Source organism: Epargyreus clarus, unplaced genomic scaffold (assembly GCF_041222505.1).
Source record: "Epargyreus clarus isolate Ecla_fem2 unplaced genomic scaffold, WU_Ecla_fem_2.2 ptg000007l, whole genome shotgun sequence".
In the NCBI taxonomy this organism is placed as follows: domain Eukaryota; kingdom Metazoa; phylum Arthropoda; class Insecta; order Lepidoptera; family Hesperiidae; genus Epargyreus; species Epargyreus clarus.
In genome coordinates this window covers 4035955-4055896 of record NW_027332215.1, presented here as the reverse complement: position 1 = coordinate 4055896, position 19942 = coordinate 4035955, and the positions used below count along the sequence as shown (strand labels likewise).

The 19942-nt window shown below is 34.3% G+C and overlaps 1 protein-coding gene and 2 long non-coding RNA genes across 7 annotated transcripts; 2 read left to right on the top strand and 1 right to left on the bottom strand.

Moving 5' to 3' along the window:
• The first annotated feature begins 7092 nt into the window (after positions 1 to 7092).
• LOC140743260 (uncharacterized) lies at positions 7093 to 11599 on the top strand. 5 transcript variants are annotated; one of them, XM_073074406.1, is made up of 7 exons: positions 7093 to 7266; positions 7472 to 7592; positions 7886 to 8002; positions 8125 to 8257; positions 8399 to 8575; positions 9132 to 9222; positions 10066 to 11599. In XM_073074406.1, exons 3-7 carry the CDS (start codon positions 7953 to 7955, stop codon positions 10605 to 10607), a joined length of 993 nt encoding a protein of 330 aa, XP_072930507.1. In that variant the 5' UTR covers positions 7093 to 7266; positions 7472 to 7592; positions 7886 to 7952; the 3' UTR covers positions 10608 to 11599. The 5 variants fall into 5 exon arrangements, with proteins under 5 accessions (XP_072930507.1, XP_072930509.1, XP_072930511.1 ...); XM_073074407.1 differs by having other exon boundaries at positions 7102 to 7234; XM_073074408.1 differs by lacking the exon at positions 7472 to 7592.
• Positions 11600 to 11734: 135 nt separating this feature from the next.
• Positions 11735 to 12586, bottom strand: LOC140743261 (uncharacterized). Its single transcript, XR_012102426.1, has 2 exons — positions 12032 to 12586; positions 11735 to 11927 (listed from the first exon to the last, which is right to left on the bottom strand). It is a non-coding gene; the product is annotated as an uncharacterized LOC140743261 (long non-coding RNA).
• A 3888-nt stretch (positions 12587 to 16474) lies between these two features.
• LOC140743089 (uncharacterized) lies at positions 16475 to 17421 on the top strand. The gene is made up of 2 exons (XR_012102372.1): positions 16475 to 16622; positions 16795 to 17421. It is a non-coding gene; the product is annotated as an uncharacterized LOC140743089 (long non-coding RNA).
• Positions 17422 to 19942: the final 2521 nt, after the last annotated feature.

Sequence of the window (19942 nt, the reverse complement as noted above, 5' to 3'; positions counted from 1 at the left end):
GGTGGCGTAAAATTAATCATCCAATTTTGTTTTTAAGTAACTTTTGTACTATATAATAAATATAGTTCAAAAAACTAAAAAAACAGTGCTCCACTTATTAATTTTCGAAAAGCACCCCACACTTTTTCCACAATTATACAATTTACTGTTCCTTAATTGATTCCTTGATTGAAATTTATTTTCTACTTTTTAGTTGATTTTATCATAAAAGCGTGTTTTTTAGTTTTTTGAACTATATTTATTTTATTAATATTTAGTATTTGTTGTTATAGCGACCATCATTATGCATCGTCTGTAAAAAAAATCAAGTGTCTATCTATTACGGTTTAAGAGATAAAGCCCTGTGACTCACGAACAGACAGCGGAGGGTTTCGTTTTATCCTTTGAGTACGGAATCCTAAAAATCATTCTAAAAGATCGCATTATAGATATGTTTCAATACATTTGAGTTATAGGGAAATAACATTATTATTTTTCATAGCTAAAAATCAATATAGTAACTTTGCCTGTACGCCCCATAAGGCGCTTTCTCTCGCCTGTAAAAAATCAAGTCTCTATCTATTACGGTTTAAGAGATAAAGCCCTGTGACTCACGAACAGACAGCGGAGGGTTTCGTTTTATCCTTTTAGTACGGAATCCTAAAAATCATTCTAAAAGATGGCATTATAGATATGTTTCAATACATTTGAGTTATAGGGAAATAACATTATTATTTCTCATAGCTAAAAAACAATCTAGTAACTTTGCCTGTACGCTCCATAAGGCGCTTTCTCTCCCCTCGAAAATCGTTAATCCTGAGGATGTTGATTGAAGGACAATGGTACAAAATTATTAAAATCGTGTATTGTCATCGGTTTTTGATAATTCTTTAAAATTTTGAATTAAACTGAACGTTCAAAGTGGATAAAATCGGGCTCAAAGATTCCGTTACTGTTACATACATACATACAAACGTACAACCCAAGCTAATAAAAGCGTGTTAAAAAAGTGATTTTGCGACATGGTCATCTTTACTTGGACCTGTATTTTTTTTTTGCTAAATGGAAATGATGACCTCTATCAAGTGACTGCCACCAGCGTTGACACACATTTGCGGCCGTTTTATCATATTTTCCACGATTTTCTTTAAGATTACCGATGATAACACTTTCCACAAGCGTGCATTGCTTATGGCATCAAGTAGTCTTAGTACGGCACTGGTACATAATGAGTTTCCCCGTCACCGCGACGCTTAGGTGCAAGTGGGTCGAAATATCGTCAACAAAGAAATTAGGATTCATGTATTTTGAGTGCCGGTTACACATTGATCAAAATTCTACATGAAACGTATATACTACGCAGTATTCCTGCATGTTTTTTGCCCTATCATAACTTCGTTACCGTTGCACAGAGGTATTATTGTTTTAATTCGGCTTACTTAAATTAGTTTGAAACATCATACATACATCAACAAGTACTAATAATTATGAGAAGTGTCAGTGAATATGCACAATTCATTCGTTTACATTTCGACCGAGTGTTGTGTGTCGCGGACGTGACTTCATTTGCAAGCTTTGAGGCCAGTTGTTGTATATTTTATGCATGACATCACTATTTTGCTACCAAGCGCCATTTTCTGCGTCTTGTTTTGGCCAGGTTTGTATCTGCGTAATATTACAGCTATATGATATGAGCTATTATTATTTAGTAATGCCATCTATAATGCCACAACTTTTTAAGATTTTAAAACGGTTTGTACATATTTTAATACACAGTTTGCAGAAATGTATGCAACCAAGCCATCAATTCTGTACTGAATGAAAATCCACGCAAAGTATTTGAAAGGGATCTAAAGAGATTAGATTCGTTGGTGCCAAATCAGGACTTGGCATTGCAAACACAAGCGGTTCGTTCAGCTATGATACCTTCTTCACACATTCCATTAATACCACGAGCATTTGCGGCCTTAGAATCAAAGCTGAAAACAAAAAAGATGTAAGGGACGAAATTATGATCACTGTACTCATACATAATCGATTTTTATAAAATTGTGTACACACGTTATCAGGGGTCAAGAAAAGAAAATAGGGCACATTTTATCCCAAAAGTACTGTTTCCGAGGGAAACATAAGAACAACTTTTAAAGTGCCACCCATCAATCGACATCATCGATCGATAGTAGAATAAGATGTGTTATCTTACTCCTTCTTAGAAGGGGAGCCCACGATGCTAAATGTGTACAAACTCGAGCGTCATTGGGAGATTGTGTAGATTAGACGTTAGAATGAAGAAAAGGTTATATGACATTTTTCGATTCAGCGGGGGGTTCAGCTTCTAGAGGGTTCCAAAGATGTAAAAAAATGAGTCAGGTGGACATACTCGAGCGCGGCAGATTATTGATAGAGTATATAGTCCACATAGGTATGTCTGATACCAGAAATATGTTAATCTGCCGGTTTGCGTCGGGGGACAGCCATAAGAGAGAGTTAAAAATGGAGAAAAAAATTACTCCACCGCATTAGACATTCAGAGGGGATATTAAGTGGCCCCAGACGAAGCTTCCATTCCAAAGACTGATGATTCCAATGAGAGGACAGCTTAGTGACGCTTTGAAAATGCACAAAAAAATGTACTTTTGTAGAAAAGCACATGGCCGCGGGTAAATGCTGGTATAATCCGCGTAAAATTGCTAGTCCGCTCGGAATATAGAAATGAATCGCGTCGCCATAGCAAATTATATGACTACACCTGCTCACAACAACTTCAGAGCGGACTAACAGTTTGGCGCGGATACTCCGCGCCACAGTTTGGCGCCTAGATAAATTTATCAATAAATATATTAAATATTCTTCATTGGTGTATGTTAAACTTGAATAAGTTTTAAAATTATAGTCAGTGTTACCTCCCCTTTATCCGTCGTATGTGGTAGCTAAAGTTGTCCTCGCTTGAAATAGTGGTATGTTTGCCAATACGACTGGAATGTATCAAGGGAGAAAGAGGTCAAAAGTATCTGCTCAAATACTCAGTCGTGCTTGGTTTATTAGAGTAAATGCATCGGAAAATGAATTGATACAGGTACCAAACAGACCAAATATTAGCAAAAATTTTTATATGAAAAGTCATAAGAAATAATTGGTCAAGTGCGAGTCGTGCTCGCACACGGGGTTCCGCACCATAGCAACCATGGAAATAAATGCATTGCGAATATTTGAACTGTCTACATATACAACAAAAATGGCCGAAAAATATCGGTTTCTCTTATGACGGCCCAATATGTCTTGAGTTATTTTTAAGCTATTGCATAGCTTTTATCGCGGGCTTTGAGCGCGGCGACCGAATCGAGAAATTCCGTAACGAAAATTAATAACATCTTTGTTGGATATCAAGTCTCCAGGCAACCGAGTTGTTGACTGTCAATAGAAAAATATGGATATAATTGAATAAAGTATTATTTTACATTCCTTATTATTTTATTTGATAACCTTAATTCGTCAACTTGAACACAGATGGCAGTAATACACATTTTTTTATAATCCGTGCGGAAATCTTAAAATTGCGTGACGTATATTTTATATTCCCATTATAAAATTCAAAATAATATTACCATATTATCCAAATAATATGTTTTATCAACATAAGCTATGTTGAATTCTGGATTGATAAAATAACGTAAAAGAGTGTTTGTAATTTTTAAACGGACAATTACAACTGACAGACTTGACAGCACAAAATCAAAACGCCATTATGATTTATGGTACAAATAACTTGTGTACAAAGTGTTTTAAATATGAATAAACAAAGTGCATTTATTAATGAAAAATGCGATGTACCTGTAACATTCGGCCAAATGTTACAGGCACATCGCATTGATCCATTTATATTGCTGGTTGTTAATACTTTACGTCACTTATTAAATACTTTTCTATTTTATATTTTAGAATGTTCAGTCTTGCTTGGAGTTATGAAATGTCAGCTGATATTTGCAATGTCTTATATAATGGAGATATGATAAAATAGTGGATAAAGATGTATTAATGTAAATGTTGATGATTATGGAAGAATATATTGTATTTCTGGAATTCCTTCTGAGCGTTTTCATAGCATAAAAAATGCTATGCAATAGCTTTACCGCGGCAGTCTCCGAGTGCCACACGTATTTTTTATTTATAGTATTATATAGTGACCACCGTTATACATACTCTGTAAGAAAATTAATAGTCTATCTAATTACTGTTTAAGAAATAGAGCCCTGACATGGACGGGCAGACAGTGGCGGCTTTGTAATTGTGTTCCATTTTTACCCTTTAGGCACCGAACGCCGGAAATTAAATGAGAAAATACAGGTTAAAATGTTCCAAACTCGATAAAATTTAAGATTTCACAGTTGTAAAATCAAATTTATGTCCGTGGAACGTCTCCCAGTACTTAAAGATGTGAGACAAAGCCTTTATGCGAAAAATTGCTTGTCTGCCTCTTCGAATTTATGGAACATTTTTAAAGTTAACAAATTGAAACTTTTAGTGGAAAGATTTTAAAATGTATCCTTGGATGCTAAGCTAAACTGATCAAACTAAAATTCGGTTGTCATCGATCTGGTCTCAGTTAATTAATTTGAAGCTTGAAAAAAATACATCTATTTTCTTTAAAATACCGACTGCGCTGTTTCTTTTAAGTACTATCAAATAATTGGACAGGTGCGAGCTGAACTCGTGCAAGGAGGGTTCTACACCAGTAAATTTTCATTTTTAGTTCAGTATTAGTATTTCTTATTGTAGCAGTCATAAATGTACAATTGTACATGCATTGTGAAAATTTGGACAGTCTGCCTATTACGGTTCAACAGATAAAACAAAAAAACGCCGAAATATACTGGTGCCTTGTATGTAAATTCAAATTTTTACAAAACATTTACTTCTATGACTACTAAAAATTTAATGCTAAAAATTAAATCATGAAAATTTGGTGGTACGGTACCCTCCGTGTGCGAGTTCGATTCGCACTTGGCCAATTAACTAATGTAAGTATGCTGGTTTACGATATGCATAAATTAACAAAGTAAAAACAGCGGACAGACACCGATACAAAACAACAAAAAGGTAGTACAGGTAGGGTACCAGGAAAATCGAGTTCACGTTACTCGTTTTTTTAAAATGAAACCATGATCGTAATTAAATTACTCGCTACACTGAACAGAAAATGGATTTTCAAATGAAAAACGTCGTCTCAACGAAAAGTCGATACTAGACGAGCTTTATTATTATGCAGCATAGATGTATAATCTTAAAATGTCATTGTTATTCAGCTAGAAACTGACAATGGGAAGGACTAGTGACGCATCGCCAACTGTCAATGCGTATTCCCAAATTCAATTATCTTGGTCTTCGGAAGCTCGGTCAAAAACCACCTATTTATGGTGCTTTCTGTACTTATGTATATCGACATTTGTCTCACAGATTCACGGCAAATGAATCTTTTGCTACCTTTAACCATTGTTATAATTATATCATTGACTTTAACATGTCTAAAATCAACGTACTACTGTTAAAATAGTACAATCGCTAATTATTATAAAAACAGATAACTACTGCGTAAGTAATGTACTAAAAATGCAGGTAATTAAGCCTATGTCCACTCCCGTATGGAAAATCCAACAATATTTCATTCGTTAATGTTTGAGATTCAAGCCGTTAGAGTTTGAGTAGGTGTGCCAAAAAGAGGCCTATATATATAGACTTAGAATTTTTTCGCTACGCTATTCTTCCTAGATACAACTAGTTTTTAATAAATGCATTTGTTAAAACTAGAAATACCTAGTCAAAACTAGAATTCACCACTGATATATTACCACCAAAGGAACATTTTAGGGAAATTAGAAGTATGAAGGTGGTAGAACCCTTTGTGGTTAGACTCCGGCGGCACCACCGCCACACCTATTTCTGCCTAATAATAACAGTGCTAGTCGCTGCTGTGTTCCGTTTCGAAGGGTGTGGTAAGGGAGACATACTTTTCCGAGGCGTTCCAGCTTAGACCTCAAGGGTAGCGGCGCATCTGTGACCGACCTCAGGTAAGAATATCTAATCCTATCTGGGGTTGATTACAGATGTCCATGGGCGGCAGTAACCACTTACCATCAGGGACTGCATGCTCGTCTGCTACTCGTTTATTACAAAAAAAAAAGTCTGATTAGGTTCTCTAGCGGACTAAGGGGGGAGCGCAAGGGGCGGTCCGTCCCTGGCCCCCGATCCTGGGGGACCCCCAAACACAGTTGCTATAAAAGGTCGTCAGAACGAAACAGTGTGTGTATAAATCAGCGAAAAAAAAAATTCACCTGAGTCATATGTATTTTTCGGTGAATAAGTCTATGACATTTTTGTAATTTTGTAAAATCAATATTTTTTTTTACACTGGGGGCCTCCATTCAACTTCCGCCCCGGGCCTCCGACGACTTTACTCTGCTACTGGTTAGGTTAGATACCAGAAAACGTGTTCTAACTACTACTACTAAAAATAAATTTTTAATAGGTACCTTCGTATTGGTCGATATTTGAAATTTTAAATAACCCATGTTTGTGGTTTGTTGATATTAAAATAACGTTTTATAAAAGTAAACTGTTTGGTTGTTGCGATACAACTTAAATATTATATTCATAGATAATAGGTATGTTCATTGATTTTATCTAAATTTCTAATCAAATTTACAAACTTAACTACAAACATTAAGTACCTAATCTGACGAATCAAATTATATTCATGCGCAAGCAGTGAAAATGAGGAACTTCTACAACAAAAAATATTATTATGACTATAAAATTTTAGTTACAAACGTAGGATATTTCAATCAAGAAACGAATTTATTCTAATGTAGATAAGAGTCAAAATATTATTTTATTACCACGCATTACGTTTCCGCGAAGCGATCGCAGCTCGACGGTAAGATATACCTTATTGCTAACAAATTAAAGGTGAAAATTTTAGTACTGAAACAGCACTAAGCGTCGCGTCCGATATGTTCACACAATTTCGGCCAATCCGCGTCGTGAATATCGTGCCGTGATTGGTCCTTGGTACAGCTCATTACAAGTTGTCCACATTTTAGCCAATACTCTCAATACCCAGTTTCCCAAAATACGTAGTTATTACAACTGTCAATAGCGTGTTCTCGGTATTGCATTGATAACTATGTTTAATAATTGTGTATGGTTTGCACCGACCAAGTCTACTGTCGATCAAAAATATATATAATTGCGTTTTACCGTTAGTATGAGTTATCGAAACACCAGACGTACGTACGTTCCATTTGCTCAATACATTTGTCGGTTCCTTTTGCTTCGGTAGTATGAGTTGTTAAAAGCTCACCAACAAACAAACGTAACATCAGAGGCGGACTAACATAGTCGGAGGGCCGGGAAAGTTGAATGGACGCCCGCCCAGTTTAAAAAGTCGATGTAATTTTACAAACGTGTCATAAACTATTGCTGTTTACTTCCGAAGGGTTAACAACTGTGTTTGGTGCCAAATACCGGGGGCCCGGCGCGGATCGACACTTACGCGGTTAAACTCTGCTCAAGTGACGTGGATTTTTTTCTCCCTTACATATTCGCAAAAAAGTGAAGTAAAGCATAAAACGATATTTTGTCAATTTAGATATCTCATGTTACGATTTGAGTATTTTTCTTTATACCGCGCAAAAAAAATAATAATTATATTATAATATATATTTACAAACAGACATATTCGCAACATTACATAATTTAAAAATAAAAATATTTTTAATAAAAACCAATATTACGCTTTAAATATTTGGACTAAAAGGTTTATATCCACGGCTTTAAATAAATGTCAAATACATAGTTTTACTGCAAAGTTTCTAACTGTCAAAAAATTCAAACGCGTCTAACATTTTAGAGTTTAGGTGTTCTGTGTATAACAATCACAAGAGCCAAGAGAAGAAAGCTAAAGTAGAATAATTAAAATGAAGACAAGCACCTCACAATTTGAAGCCATGGTGGGGTTTATGGAACGGTTAGTAAAGAGTACAATTCTACTTTTTGTCATAAATAACTATTTTTGTGTGATTAGTTCCCAGGTTCATGGCGATTTTCGACGGACTTTACAGTAAATCGTATAATTTGCTATTTTTTTAGACACGGCGATTTAAATAAACTAGCCGATGGGCCCGAGGGCAGAGTACGGCTGGTGCAGCAGTGGGACACACTGACAAGCATGTTAAATCTGGATGCGACTGGTGAAGCGAGGGACCGGGAACGCTGGAAAAGGGTAAGGACTTACTTATTTATAATCCTTGTTTCTTAACATTGCACCACATTTATACCTGGTTTTTGTGAATGTTTAATAATAATCCTAAAAACAAAGCGCATGTAGTAAACATATAATAACAGCTTTGCTTTACATATATAGGTGTGGAGCGATTTTAAGGCAAATGTAAAAAGAAAGGCTGCCAAGATACACCGGGCGGCCAGGGGGACTGGACCACCTTGTAGGCTGGTGCTTTCAGACCTGGAGCAGCGGGTCCTTCTAATTATAGGACATCAAGCTGCAACAGGTCTCTTAAACATTAGAGAAGTTGGGATAGAGGTAGATATAATAACCTAATCAATCTTATCATTAGATTTTCAATATTCTGACCCCTCCTACATATATCGTAAATGCAAAAAGACAACTTTACGGGAGAGTGTTTCAAAGTTTCGAATATGCTAAAATGTGAATAGTCTGCATTTCTTCAATTATCTCTATGAAAATGCTTTAAAATGTTAATATGTCCATAAAACATTTTAAAATAAAGCAATTAATGCAATAAAAATGAAAAGGTACTTTTGTGGGTTACGATATTAGAGGGGTCGATTTAACATGTCCTGGTTTATATTAATAATTTTTACCTACTATGAAATTAACATGAAGAGATTTGAGTTTAAAGTGTTAACGAGGGAGTGAGCACAGAATTGTTTGGTTGTGATTGTTAACATTTTAGTTTCATATGTATTCAGAGCACATTATCAAATAAGTTTTTTAAACCAATATATTTTTATTTAAATACACAATAATGTATTTAAATAAAAATATATTGGTGGTGGTGGTGGTTATATACACAAAAATGTATGTAAGAATACTTAATTGTGTTTTTATATTACAGCACCCAACTTCAGCATATGAAGCAGATGTAGATTTCTCCATACCTTCTAGCAGTCACCAAGAGGCCAGTGGCAGCAGTCACATGCAGTCTAGTAAGTTATTTCAAGCAAATGATTATAATATCTTAAATTATTATTGACATTATTAATTCTAATAATAAACATAGATATGCTTTATTTATTTAAATTTAAAAAAAAATATTGTAATACTGTCCGCTCACAAATTAGTTACTTTGTTTAAATGTATTTTATAAGTATTATTATTCTTTATATTTTTTTAAAATATATTTTTTATGTTACAATATAATTGTATATACTGTCCACTTGTTTTATTGTATTGTATATTATTCTTCATTATCAATACTATTATCTATTTCGGTGTTTCTGACAGGCATGGGTTTCATCTCAGAATAAGGAGAGGTTATGCTAGGGTCACCACACTGGCCTAGTACAGATTGGTAAACTTGACAATTTCCAGTATTTACTTTTATTTAGAACTAACAGGCATGTAGGTATCACAATCACAGTCACAATGCTTTTCTTCACCTTTATAAATCTTAAGATTTATTCATATTAGGCACATAACTTTACAAAATTAGAGGAGTGTTCTTGGCAATTTAACTTTGCACCGCCTGTTTGGGGTCTTATTTGAAAGCCTATCACCGGTATTATATATAGGTTATAGGTTTAATAATAATCATATATATAAATTTCTCGTGTCACAATGTTAGTTACCATACTCCTCTGGAACGGCCTTACTGATTTTCACCAAATTATATATCATATTCAGTAGGTCTATGAATTGGCTACTATCTATTTTTCATACTCCTAAGCGATAAGGGTTTTTCACCCTTAACATTGTTTTATTTATATGGCAACACAAATGTTTGCCGGGTCAGCTAGTAATATATAATATAGTGTATATCACATTTTCAGTGGAAATGATCATACCGGATTTGACAACTCCCAGCATTACGCCTCCCAATGTCAACCCTGAACCCGTAAGGCTGCCGACTCCCAACCCTAGACCTAAAATGGAGTCGCCAGAAAGTCGAGAGTCTAGAAGACGTCACCTGTACAGCCGCGGTCCTGTCACACGGCAGCGGCGCCCTTTGCCCAACGCCCCTCAACGCCGCCGCGTATCGCAAATAGAGCAAGCTTCTAGAGCAGATGACATGTCAGCTCAATTTGCTGATATGGATGAGCGCTGGCGCATCTTAACCCGAGAGATCGCCTCCGAGCACATACAGTTGCGAGAGAGGGAGCTGGAGGAACGACGTGCGGAGCGGGAGGAACGGCAGGCAGACCGAGAACAACACAGAGCGGAGATGATTGAGTGGCGGACAATTGCCACTGATTACATACGACAGCGAGAAAGAGAACGACAGGCAGAGCAAGAACTTTTGAGAACTGAAATAGCTCGGTGGCAGACCCTTGTTGGGCAATTAGTCGAGATGATTAACAAGAAGAATAATTGACTTTCAAACTAAAAAAATTATAACTAACTTTCTTCTTAAACTCTGTGTCATTAAATATTTTTTTGTAGATTTTAGTTCGATTAGCAATAAAAGCGTGTTTTTTAGTTTTTTAAACTATTATTTATTTTATTTTGTAGTCCGTGACAAACTCATAGATTGGGGAATTATATATCTAATAAGGATAATGGGAAACTGTTATCAAATTATTAAATTATCATTGGTTCTTGATACATGTGCAAAGTTGGTTAGAATTATGCCCAAAGAGTCCATTATAGTTATAGTTTAAATACTAAAAATCACGCTAAGAAAATTGTTAATCCTGATTCCTGACGATTCTGATGAGAAGAAAGGGATTATATATATATGGGTACTGTTTTACTATGTTATGTTATTATAACATTTTCTTTTAAAGTTTAATTTGTGTCGTGTGTGTGTTCTACTATTATAAACGTGAAAGTGTGGATGTTCGTGTGTCAATCATACTATTACTACTGAACGGATTTTGACGATTTTTTTAAATATAGATAAGCTATTAATTGGATTAGGTTATTACCTACTTCGCGAGATAAAAGGTACCCAACAGGGTACATGTGTTGTTCCTCTGTGATGAACAAATGAAACAAAATGAACACTATAGAAATAATTATTCGAAGTGATATTATGTAGAAACGTTTCATAGGATACATTTAAATTAGGGAATGCATTCCAATAGAATATACAAATAACTAACAAAAATACTTTAGAGATTAGATTTCTTTTGGTCCTATTTTCATAACTTTGCAACTTTTAACGCATTCATTTGTGTAAGTTATTTTGTGTTTTTATTTAACTTTGGCTCTTTGTATACTACTTATAAAACGGCTTGGCTATTCTATGGGAATGCGAACCCAGAAGTTAACGAAGTCAATGATGAGTATTTATTCAACATAATGATATTGATTTATTGTATGTCAAATAAAAATTCATTAATAAATATATAAGTTATAAGAGAACCATTTTTTTTTTATTAACGTCCTACATTACCATGTATTTTTCAAAAATGAGTAATTATTCCACATGATGATACTGTATGAGACTAATGTCTTTTAGAGAAAGTGGTGATAAGGTTGGAAATGAAAGTGCAGGGATGCAATTCATATGTTTTTATTCTACCACCACTTCGGAAGATGTCTTAACTGTAAGTAGGAGATAGAAGCGGCGCAAGAAAACTCAGGGACTCGTCTTTTAAAATACCTCATTGCTTATCACCATCAGACCACGGGCACGGCACCACAGCTGACTTTGTCAACCTTTGAGATGGCCGGGTTTTACCTTGGAGATCTAAAAAATAAGAAACTCCTTAAATAGCTTTAAATAAAATATTTTATTTACATAAGTATATGTCTTGTACTCATAAAGGTATATTTACATTTAAAACTACTTACTATTTAACTAGGTATTTATTTAAATCTGAATGTTGCGGTCTCTTTGAAGTTTTATTACGTACAGTCACAAGCATAAATATATGACTATGGGCACATTAGCAAAAATATCTGACATTAACAGGCAGCAAAAAGATGTGATAATAATGTACATCAAATAATTGTGACCACCTTACGGAGCAGAAATATGTGACAATATTAGTTTATCCTCTTTTAATATTTCCTTAGAAAGAGGTTGGCAACTAAATTCGCGCTGTTTAAGATTTTTCTTAATAAAAATAAGCAACATTACTTTATTATATACTCTAAATAATTATCTGAAAAATAACCTTAATTAACTCGAACATAAAAATATAAATTATCAGAGAACAAAACATCCGTTTTCGAATGATTTGAAACAGTAGGCCACAAAATTAGTTAATACGCGAAATGTTAAAATTAATGAATGGCGGGAACTTAGCTGCCAACGTTATATGAAAAATATGTATCCTGTCCTTAAAGGAAAAGCCTCCAGCACCAGTATAAGGATATAGATATTTGTACTGTGCTCAAGCGTAGCTTCATGACTTCATCAAAGCGTTCAAACTTCAAATATGTGCGGAGCCTGCTACACATGCGCAAAGTCCAGTTGCTAGGAAACCATGACATGAGTGACAGTGACAGGTTAAAAAAATTAAACAAGTGTTAGAATGTACGTGAGCAGTCTTTGTTCAAATATTTATTTATGTCTGGCACAGGCCTCAAAGTCGGCCTCGTAACTCCTTTCAGCATTTTTCGCTAATCCTTATATTATAGATTCGGATTTGGCCCTGAAGTACTATTTGAAAAATCACCGTGTGTAGATAAATATGTTATTTTTTACTTAAATAAAACAAAATACAAAAAAAATATACCGTGTTTTTTTGCTCATATTATTTCTCCCGCAAAATACATTGTCCCTTTTTACCGGTGGGTCGATATACATACATAAAAGATATTTATAAATTATGTCGGATATTTTTGCCACATAGTTGACGTCACATATTATTTTCAGTTAATGTGGTCTCTGGTGCTACATTCATAAGGTGCTCACAATTATTTGATGAACATTATCATTACATATTTTTGCTGCCTGTTAATGTCAGATATTTGTGCTGTGTTCGTGCCGGCAGATATAACTGAACTCATTCTTGGGTCTGATATTTTTGCTATTGTGCCCATAGATATATATTTATGCTCATGACGGTACATCTCGCAATCCTCACAATCAATAGGTATCTTAATTAAAAATAAGAAAAACTACATAAGAATAATTAATGAATATCAATATAATTGAAAGTAAAAAAGAAAACTATGTGTTTGCTTCATATAGTTTAGTAGCGAGCCTGTCGCGTATTTGGCAACCCTCGAACAATATATTGTCATCTTCTGCATAATGTGGAGACGATGAAGACCCATCAATTGCTGGAGTATCTGAAGACAAAATGTTTTATTATGTAATAAAGTTGATTTCATACTAAAAATGTTTATATTATAAGGAATTTTCTAATTACCATGTATTTCTTCATTAGAAAGAAAATCTTTAAAATCTAGTGCAATATTATGTAACACTGAACATGCAATAATCATTTTTGCACATTTCTCAGGCTTGTAATGTAATACTTTATCGTCGTGCAAACATCTCCATCGGTGTTTGAGACGTCCAACTGTGGTTTCAATAATTACTCTTGTCTTGCTGTGTACTTTATTATATGATTCTTGTATAGATTCTGGTGCTGGGTTCATGTAGGGTGTCATGAGCCACGGTCTTTGAGGGTATCCCGAGTCACCTGTAGAAATTACAGTAATAGTCAATATAAATGAGATAAAATGACCAAAATCTGACTATTTATTTACATAAATTGGTTTACCTAAAAGCCAAACTAATTCACCATTCTGGTGTAAAGTTTGCATAAATGTATTAATGGCACTATTATTAAAAATGAAGGTATCATGACTCGCTCCACCAAATTTGGGATTGACCGATAATATTCTGCCCTCATGATCCGAAACCTGACAAAATAAAAGCTTGTTAATGTTATAATTCAGTCACTTGCTATATAAATTTCATATTAACGCCTCTACTTACTACTTGCACATTAAGTGAGTAATAATGTTTTTTGCAATAATAAAGGTGTTCCTCATCCTTTTTAGGCCTCTTTATCCTAAAATGGGATGCGTCGATGCAGCCTATGACACCAGGGAAGCCATATGTGTGGTAGAAACTAAAAGTAATGTAAAAGGTTATTTAAATTAAAATAACATATATCCCTAAAATTATGGGTGTTATGAATACATTATTAAGTACTGACTTTTGTGTGACACGCTGTCTATCTTCAGGCGAACATGGAAATTTTATAAATTTATTAATCACATTTGGGTGATTCAATGCCTCAGTGACCTCATGCACGTACCGACTTATAGCCTCTTGCGACAGTTGATTAGTTTCGCCAACGACACGCTGGATGTCGCCATTGGCGTAGAATTGTAAAGCACTAAGAACCTGGAAATAGAACAACTTGTACATTGTACGACAAGTGACTATTAGGTATCTATAGAAAACCAAATCTTACCTTAGTCTCCAGCAACATCCTTTGTGATTCCTTTAAATCAGTATTTTGCCTTAATACTGCGCACAAATAGGTAAATCCCCTCTTTGAGAGTCGATACAACTGGATAAATTTCTCCTCCAAGACGCGGTTCATACGGGATAGGTTGCGCCGTTTCTTTAAATATCGCCGCTCCCTATCCAGACGGTCTGCTTCCTCTATCATTCTCCAAGCAAAATAGTATCTAGCGGCAAACATTTTAAAACACTAAACTTTTTACTCGCGTCAAAAATTCAATGAGTGACAAGTGACAACTCGGTCGTCCGTTATTTTAAATGACGATAATGAGAGAAGTGAGAGAACTGTCAAATAGGGATGGCGATCTGAGATCGATTCAGCGAAGAATAGGGAATATGTGCATCAGTGCATTGCACATACTATAGTCGTCACAATTTAATAGGCCCATTTTGACACATGCCATCCTAATGTCATTAATGTCTTAAACTAACTTTTTAGTAGGGAACTTACAACCACGTGACGGCTAGAGCTTGCGGCTTCAAAGCATTTGAAAGAAACTATAATCGATTAACTTTTAAATAATCGAAGCTTAGAACTACCAATAACTAATTATTTATCCCTTTTTCATCATAACAAAAATAAAATAAACAAGACTTTGTTTCTTAGTGAATGATAAAACGAAAAAAAATACAGTTTACGAGCGATGCTTTATTTATTCTTCTAAACATGATTAAATTTTTAAATGACACTAGAATATATTTTCTTTTCTTCTTTTTATTAAATAATTAGATGATTTAGAAAAATATTAAATATATATTCTGTTTACAAAATATTAAGTAATCTATACAATACGATGTAGGGCTGTAATCGATTTGTCGTAAAAATCGGTTTCTTTGGTTATCGATTTGTATGGCACATGCTTGACATGCTTAGAGCCTGGCGATGGTATGTGTCAAAATGGGCCTATTAAATTGGGTACTTGACACTAATAACAATAAAATATGAAATATGATCGATTTGATAGCTTATAAGTAAACATAAATTATGCAATATTTAGTTTAATTTTAAATACACTATAAGTATTTTTATTTCTAAAAAGAAATTTTCGATTTTTTATCTGTGGGTTGTAAATTCCAAAACGGGGACGGTGCTGCTTGAAATGTCATGTGACGTCACCACACGCATAATAAACAAGACAAATAATAATTATATCGTTTGCTGTTAGCGCTCGTTCAGACATGCGGGAACCGCGCGTTCACGAATCGCGTGGTTTCAAACCGCAAAATTGTGATGCTATTCAGACACCAGCGGTTATTATGCGATTGTCGTGCAGGAATAACGTCAGTTTCAAAATGGAGGTCGACGAAGAAGTGTGTTTACTGTGGTTGCTCCTTAAAAAAAAGAAAAGAAAAAGGCGGTATTGGGTGCATCCAATATTATGTGACCGACCAGTACATGGTCAGTTCGTAACGTTATATCCCAATTTAAGAATGTATGATAACAAATTTTTTGACTATTTGAGAATGTCAATAAAATCTTTTGATGAACTAATTGAACTGATCAGGCAAGATATTTCAAGCTCTGAAACGCATATTAATAAACTCACGAGCTGTGACGTGCTAACCGCGCGGTATCCGCAACGCAACTGAACGCGAAGTAAAGACTCCACAGTAACAGAAACGCGCGGGAGCAGCGCGATTCTATTTTCTGGCGGTTGGGTTGCCGTAACCGCGTGGCTTGATTAACCGCGCGGTTATGTCAGAACGATTACTTAATAACTCATACAAATAAGACTCGCGCGATTTCCATGCGATTCTGAAATCGCGCGGTTCCCGCCGTGTCTGAACGAGCGCTTAGAGTTGGTTGAATTTATGTAGTGAACCGATATAAATCCACACTATATTAAAGTTGAAAGCGTGTATCTGCTTAAAGAAGATATACAATGCAATAAATAAAAATGAATACAAAAACTTCCGCGAAATAACCTATGGAAATCACAAATAAACAACGTAAGTAAAATATTCTTTACATTTAATCATTTAGGACAGTTAAAACATTTCTTAGCCGACTTCCGATAGAAAAAAGGTTATGTTTAAGTGATTATCAAGCTTTTTTAAACTATACTTATATTGTTATGTGAACTGCTTTAAGGTTATTTATTGGTTATATTTATAATTTCAGATCCTCGCAACAGCATTATAGTGACGACGCTATAGGGTATGTGCAGTTTAAGAAGATGGCAAGCTTGTGTTTCATAAAAAGTAAAAGTTGTCCTGAACACAAGGTACATCAAATGTCATGCACAGTGTCTATGATTGTATATGAAAAGGAAAGTATTAAATGGGATTACTGTCCTGCCTCCCAAGGATGCTGCAAACATACAGTAGCATTTTTAATGCGGAGTTGTAGAAGAAGTGAGGAACCAAAAGTTTCGAAAGTGTATAAACAGTAGTTCTTTACTTGCATAAACTACTCAAAAAGATGAAGGAAGGAAAACTACCATACAGTTGCTGTTAATGGACTACAGATTTAATTATGAAAATGACGGTGATAAAAAAAAATATTCAGTTGTTACAGAAAATAATTTTAGGAATTAAGAAAAGCATTAACGCAAGCAGCACACAAATTCAGTTTAGCAAGAGCTTCAATATAAACGAAGGAAATAACAGCTTCAGAATGCTTTGAGGTGATCTGTAGTAATTATTGTAACTGTAACATATGACGATAAATATATACAAAAGTTCTACTGTGTGTACTCAATAGAACCATATAAACCAAATAAACAAATAAAAGACTAATATTAGCAAATTATGTATTTTTAATTATACAGTCCTGTAAGTTAATCAGTGCACATGCACAAGCAATAATACCACAGTCATGAAATATTTTAATTGTGTCCTATTAAGTACAGAATGGGCCCTTAAAATAGAATTCTCATAGACCTTATAATTCTATTCTTATCATAGACATCTATATATTATATTAAATATATGAATACTTCCACTTGCTGTTTTGTTTTGATTACGTCCCGTTCCAATGATTTGGAATTGACGTATCACTCGAGATTTACTAAATTTATTCCTTTTTCTCAATAATACTTCTCTTACATAAATAGTATAAAATGTCATTGCTTGCAAACAGAGGATTTAAACATATAAGAATCTGCAAGTTCTTTAACGTTTATGAGATTTGGGTTTAGCAACTTGTATAAGCAAATTTGTTAGGATATTATTATTTAGCGATCGTACTGGTACACATCGTCACTGCACACGCCTTGTAATTTGACATTCTTGCAATTGTACTAATAAAAGTTAAATAATTCCCAAAATTTCCCCTGAAGTATGTGTAGCGTCGAAGTTTATTTCTATATTTTCAATGTGTTGACGTCACGCTACGAAATGACATTTGACCGCCTGTTTTGGCGTAACGTTCCGTTTACCGTAATAAAAATATGTTTTTTATTAATAAATAGCCCTTTTTTCGAAAAAATGATCAATGAAAGGCATATTTAATACGTATATGAATTCATTCAAACAGTTTCCCAAAAAGTGTCAAGTAGCCAATTGTGACGACTATACTCGACCAAGCCAACTAGACGAATGTCAAACGTGAAGTCGCTTTTGACATTTGAGCTATGTGCGTACCGTGCGTACCGCTGGAAAAAATATAATGACATGTTGTGAGATGTTGATTTATACCTATGAAATGTAAATTTTAATAAATTTCTGTGTAATAATTTATATTTTAACGACTGTTATGAAAACTAATTAGTACAAAAAAATAATGTATAACGTAAAACTCGCAATATCATTGTTCGCTCTTCGCTATGAATAGTCTTATTTATCCCCATTTTGATGCTGTCTTAGCACACATCACAGTTAAAACTGTACACTGATAACAATAACAACTTTAAACAAAAAATATAATCCAGAAATTATTTGTGAATCGTGAGATATAGTATAGATATTAGTAAAGATTACTCACTCCTAACAAGAAAATGTAACCAGTTTTGACAATTAAAATGTCACTGTCATCTATTTTCGTGTTTGAAAAATATTAAAAGAATGCAGTTTTTAGATCATTTACGAGTGAAACGATATTTCTCCGCATTTTTTCATCGCTTTCGTGTTTTTGCATCACTTACCTGCGCATGTCGGCACCATTCCGTGTAAATTACACCATGACACCCATTATATTTGCAAATCCAGATTAAAAATCGATGCAGATTAAAAATTGAAAATTTCTTTTTAAAAATTAGATTATTTAGAATGTATCAAAAATTAAACTAAATATTGCATAATTTATGTTTACTTATAAGCTATCATACTGAACATATTTCATATTTTATTATTATAACTGTCAAGTACCCAATTGATCTTTTGGACCAAAAAAATCGGTTAATTTAATCGATCTCCAGTAATGGATCGATTCAGTGAATCGATATTTCACCCTAGAAAATCGAAAATCGTTTTTTTCGAAGTCGTTTGAAAATGTGTTATACACATTTTCGTGTCGCTGTCGGATTCTTGTTTGAGTGATTGTTCCTGACGAAATTTTTTTGGTTAGCTTACTTCGCATAGACCGAAAAAGTTCGAAGATCGATTTTTGTAGAATCGATTTTTAAGGTCTCGATTTTTTTAAATCGCACTTCGATTCGAATCGGTTATAAAATCGATACAAGTTTAAAAACGTAAACTTCAAACTACGGTTTACGTAAATGCACGTACGCCTGACAATAAATCAATAGCAGACAAGCTGAAGCTGATAATTGCCGACTGAACAAGAACAGGAGATGCTAGCTTTATCAGCTATCAGTGCGAAGTTTCAATTCAATTACAAAGCTGACAATGCCGCCTACAATACTTATCAATATAGGATTACGTATTCTCTTAACTAAACTTGCTTTCGATTCTGATTTTGGCCGATTACTAAAAAGGAAGGTTATTAATTTAAGGAAGGTACACGAACTTTTATTTAACATGCAGTGTGTGTACCTATGTAATGTATGTTCAGGTCAAATCTTGCAAGTTAAATTTGATCCACTTCCCGGTGTCTGATTGATTAAAATTCTGCATGCGTATGCAGTTCGGATGATAATTCAATACCTATTAGTACGATTTGGAGATGATGGAGAATCACGGTGGATATAGGATATCTGTAATACATAGAATATACGTAATCTCATCGAATTTGGGCTGTTTTTATTCTTTTTGATAAGAAGTACAAGTGCATTTTTTACGCTAGAAGCTTTATGTGCAGGGGCACATTACTATCGCTGGATTGGAAGAAAATTATACTTATACCTATACCCTATAAACTATTACGAATC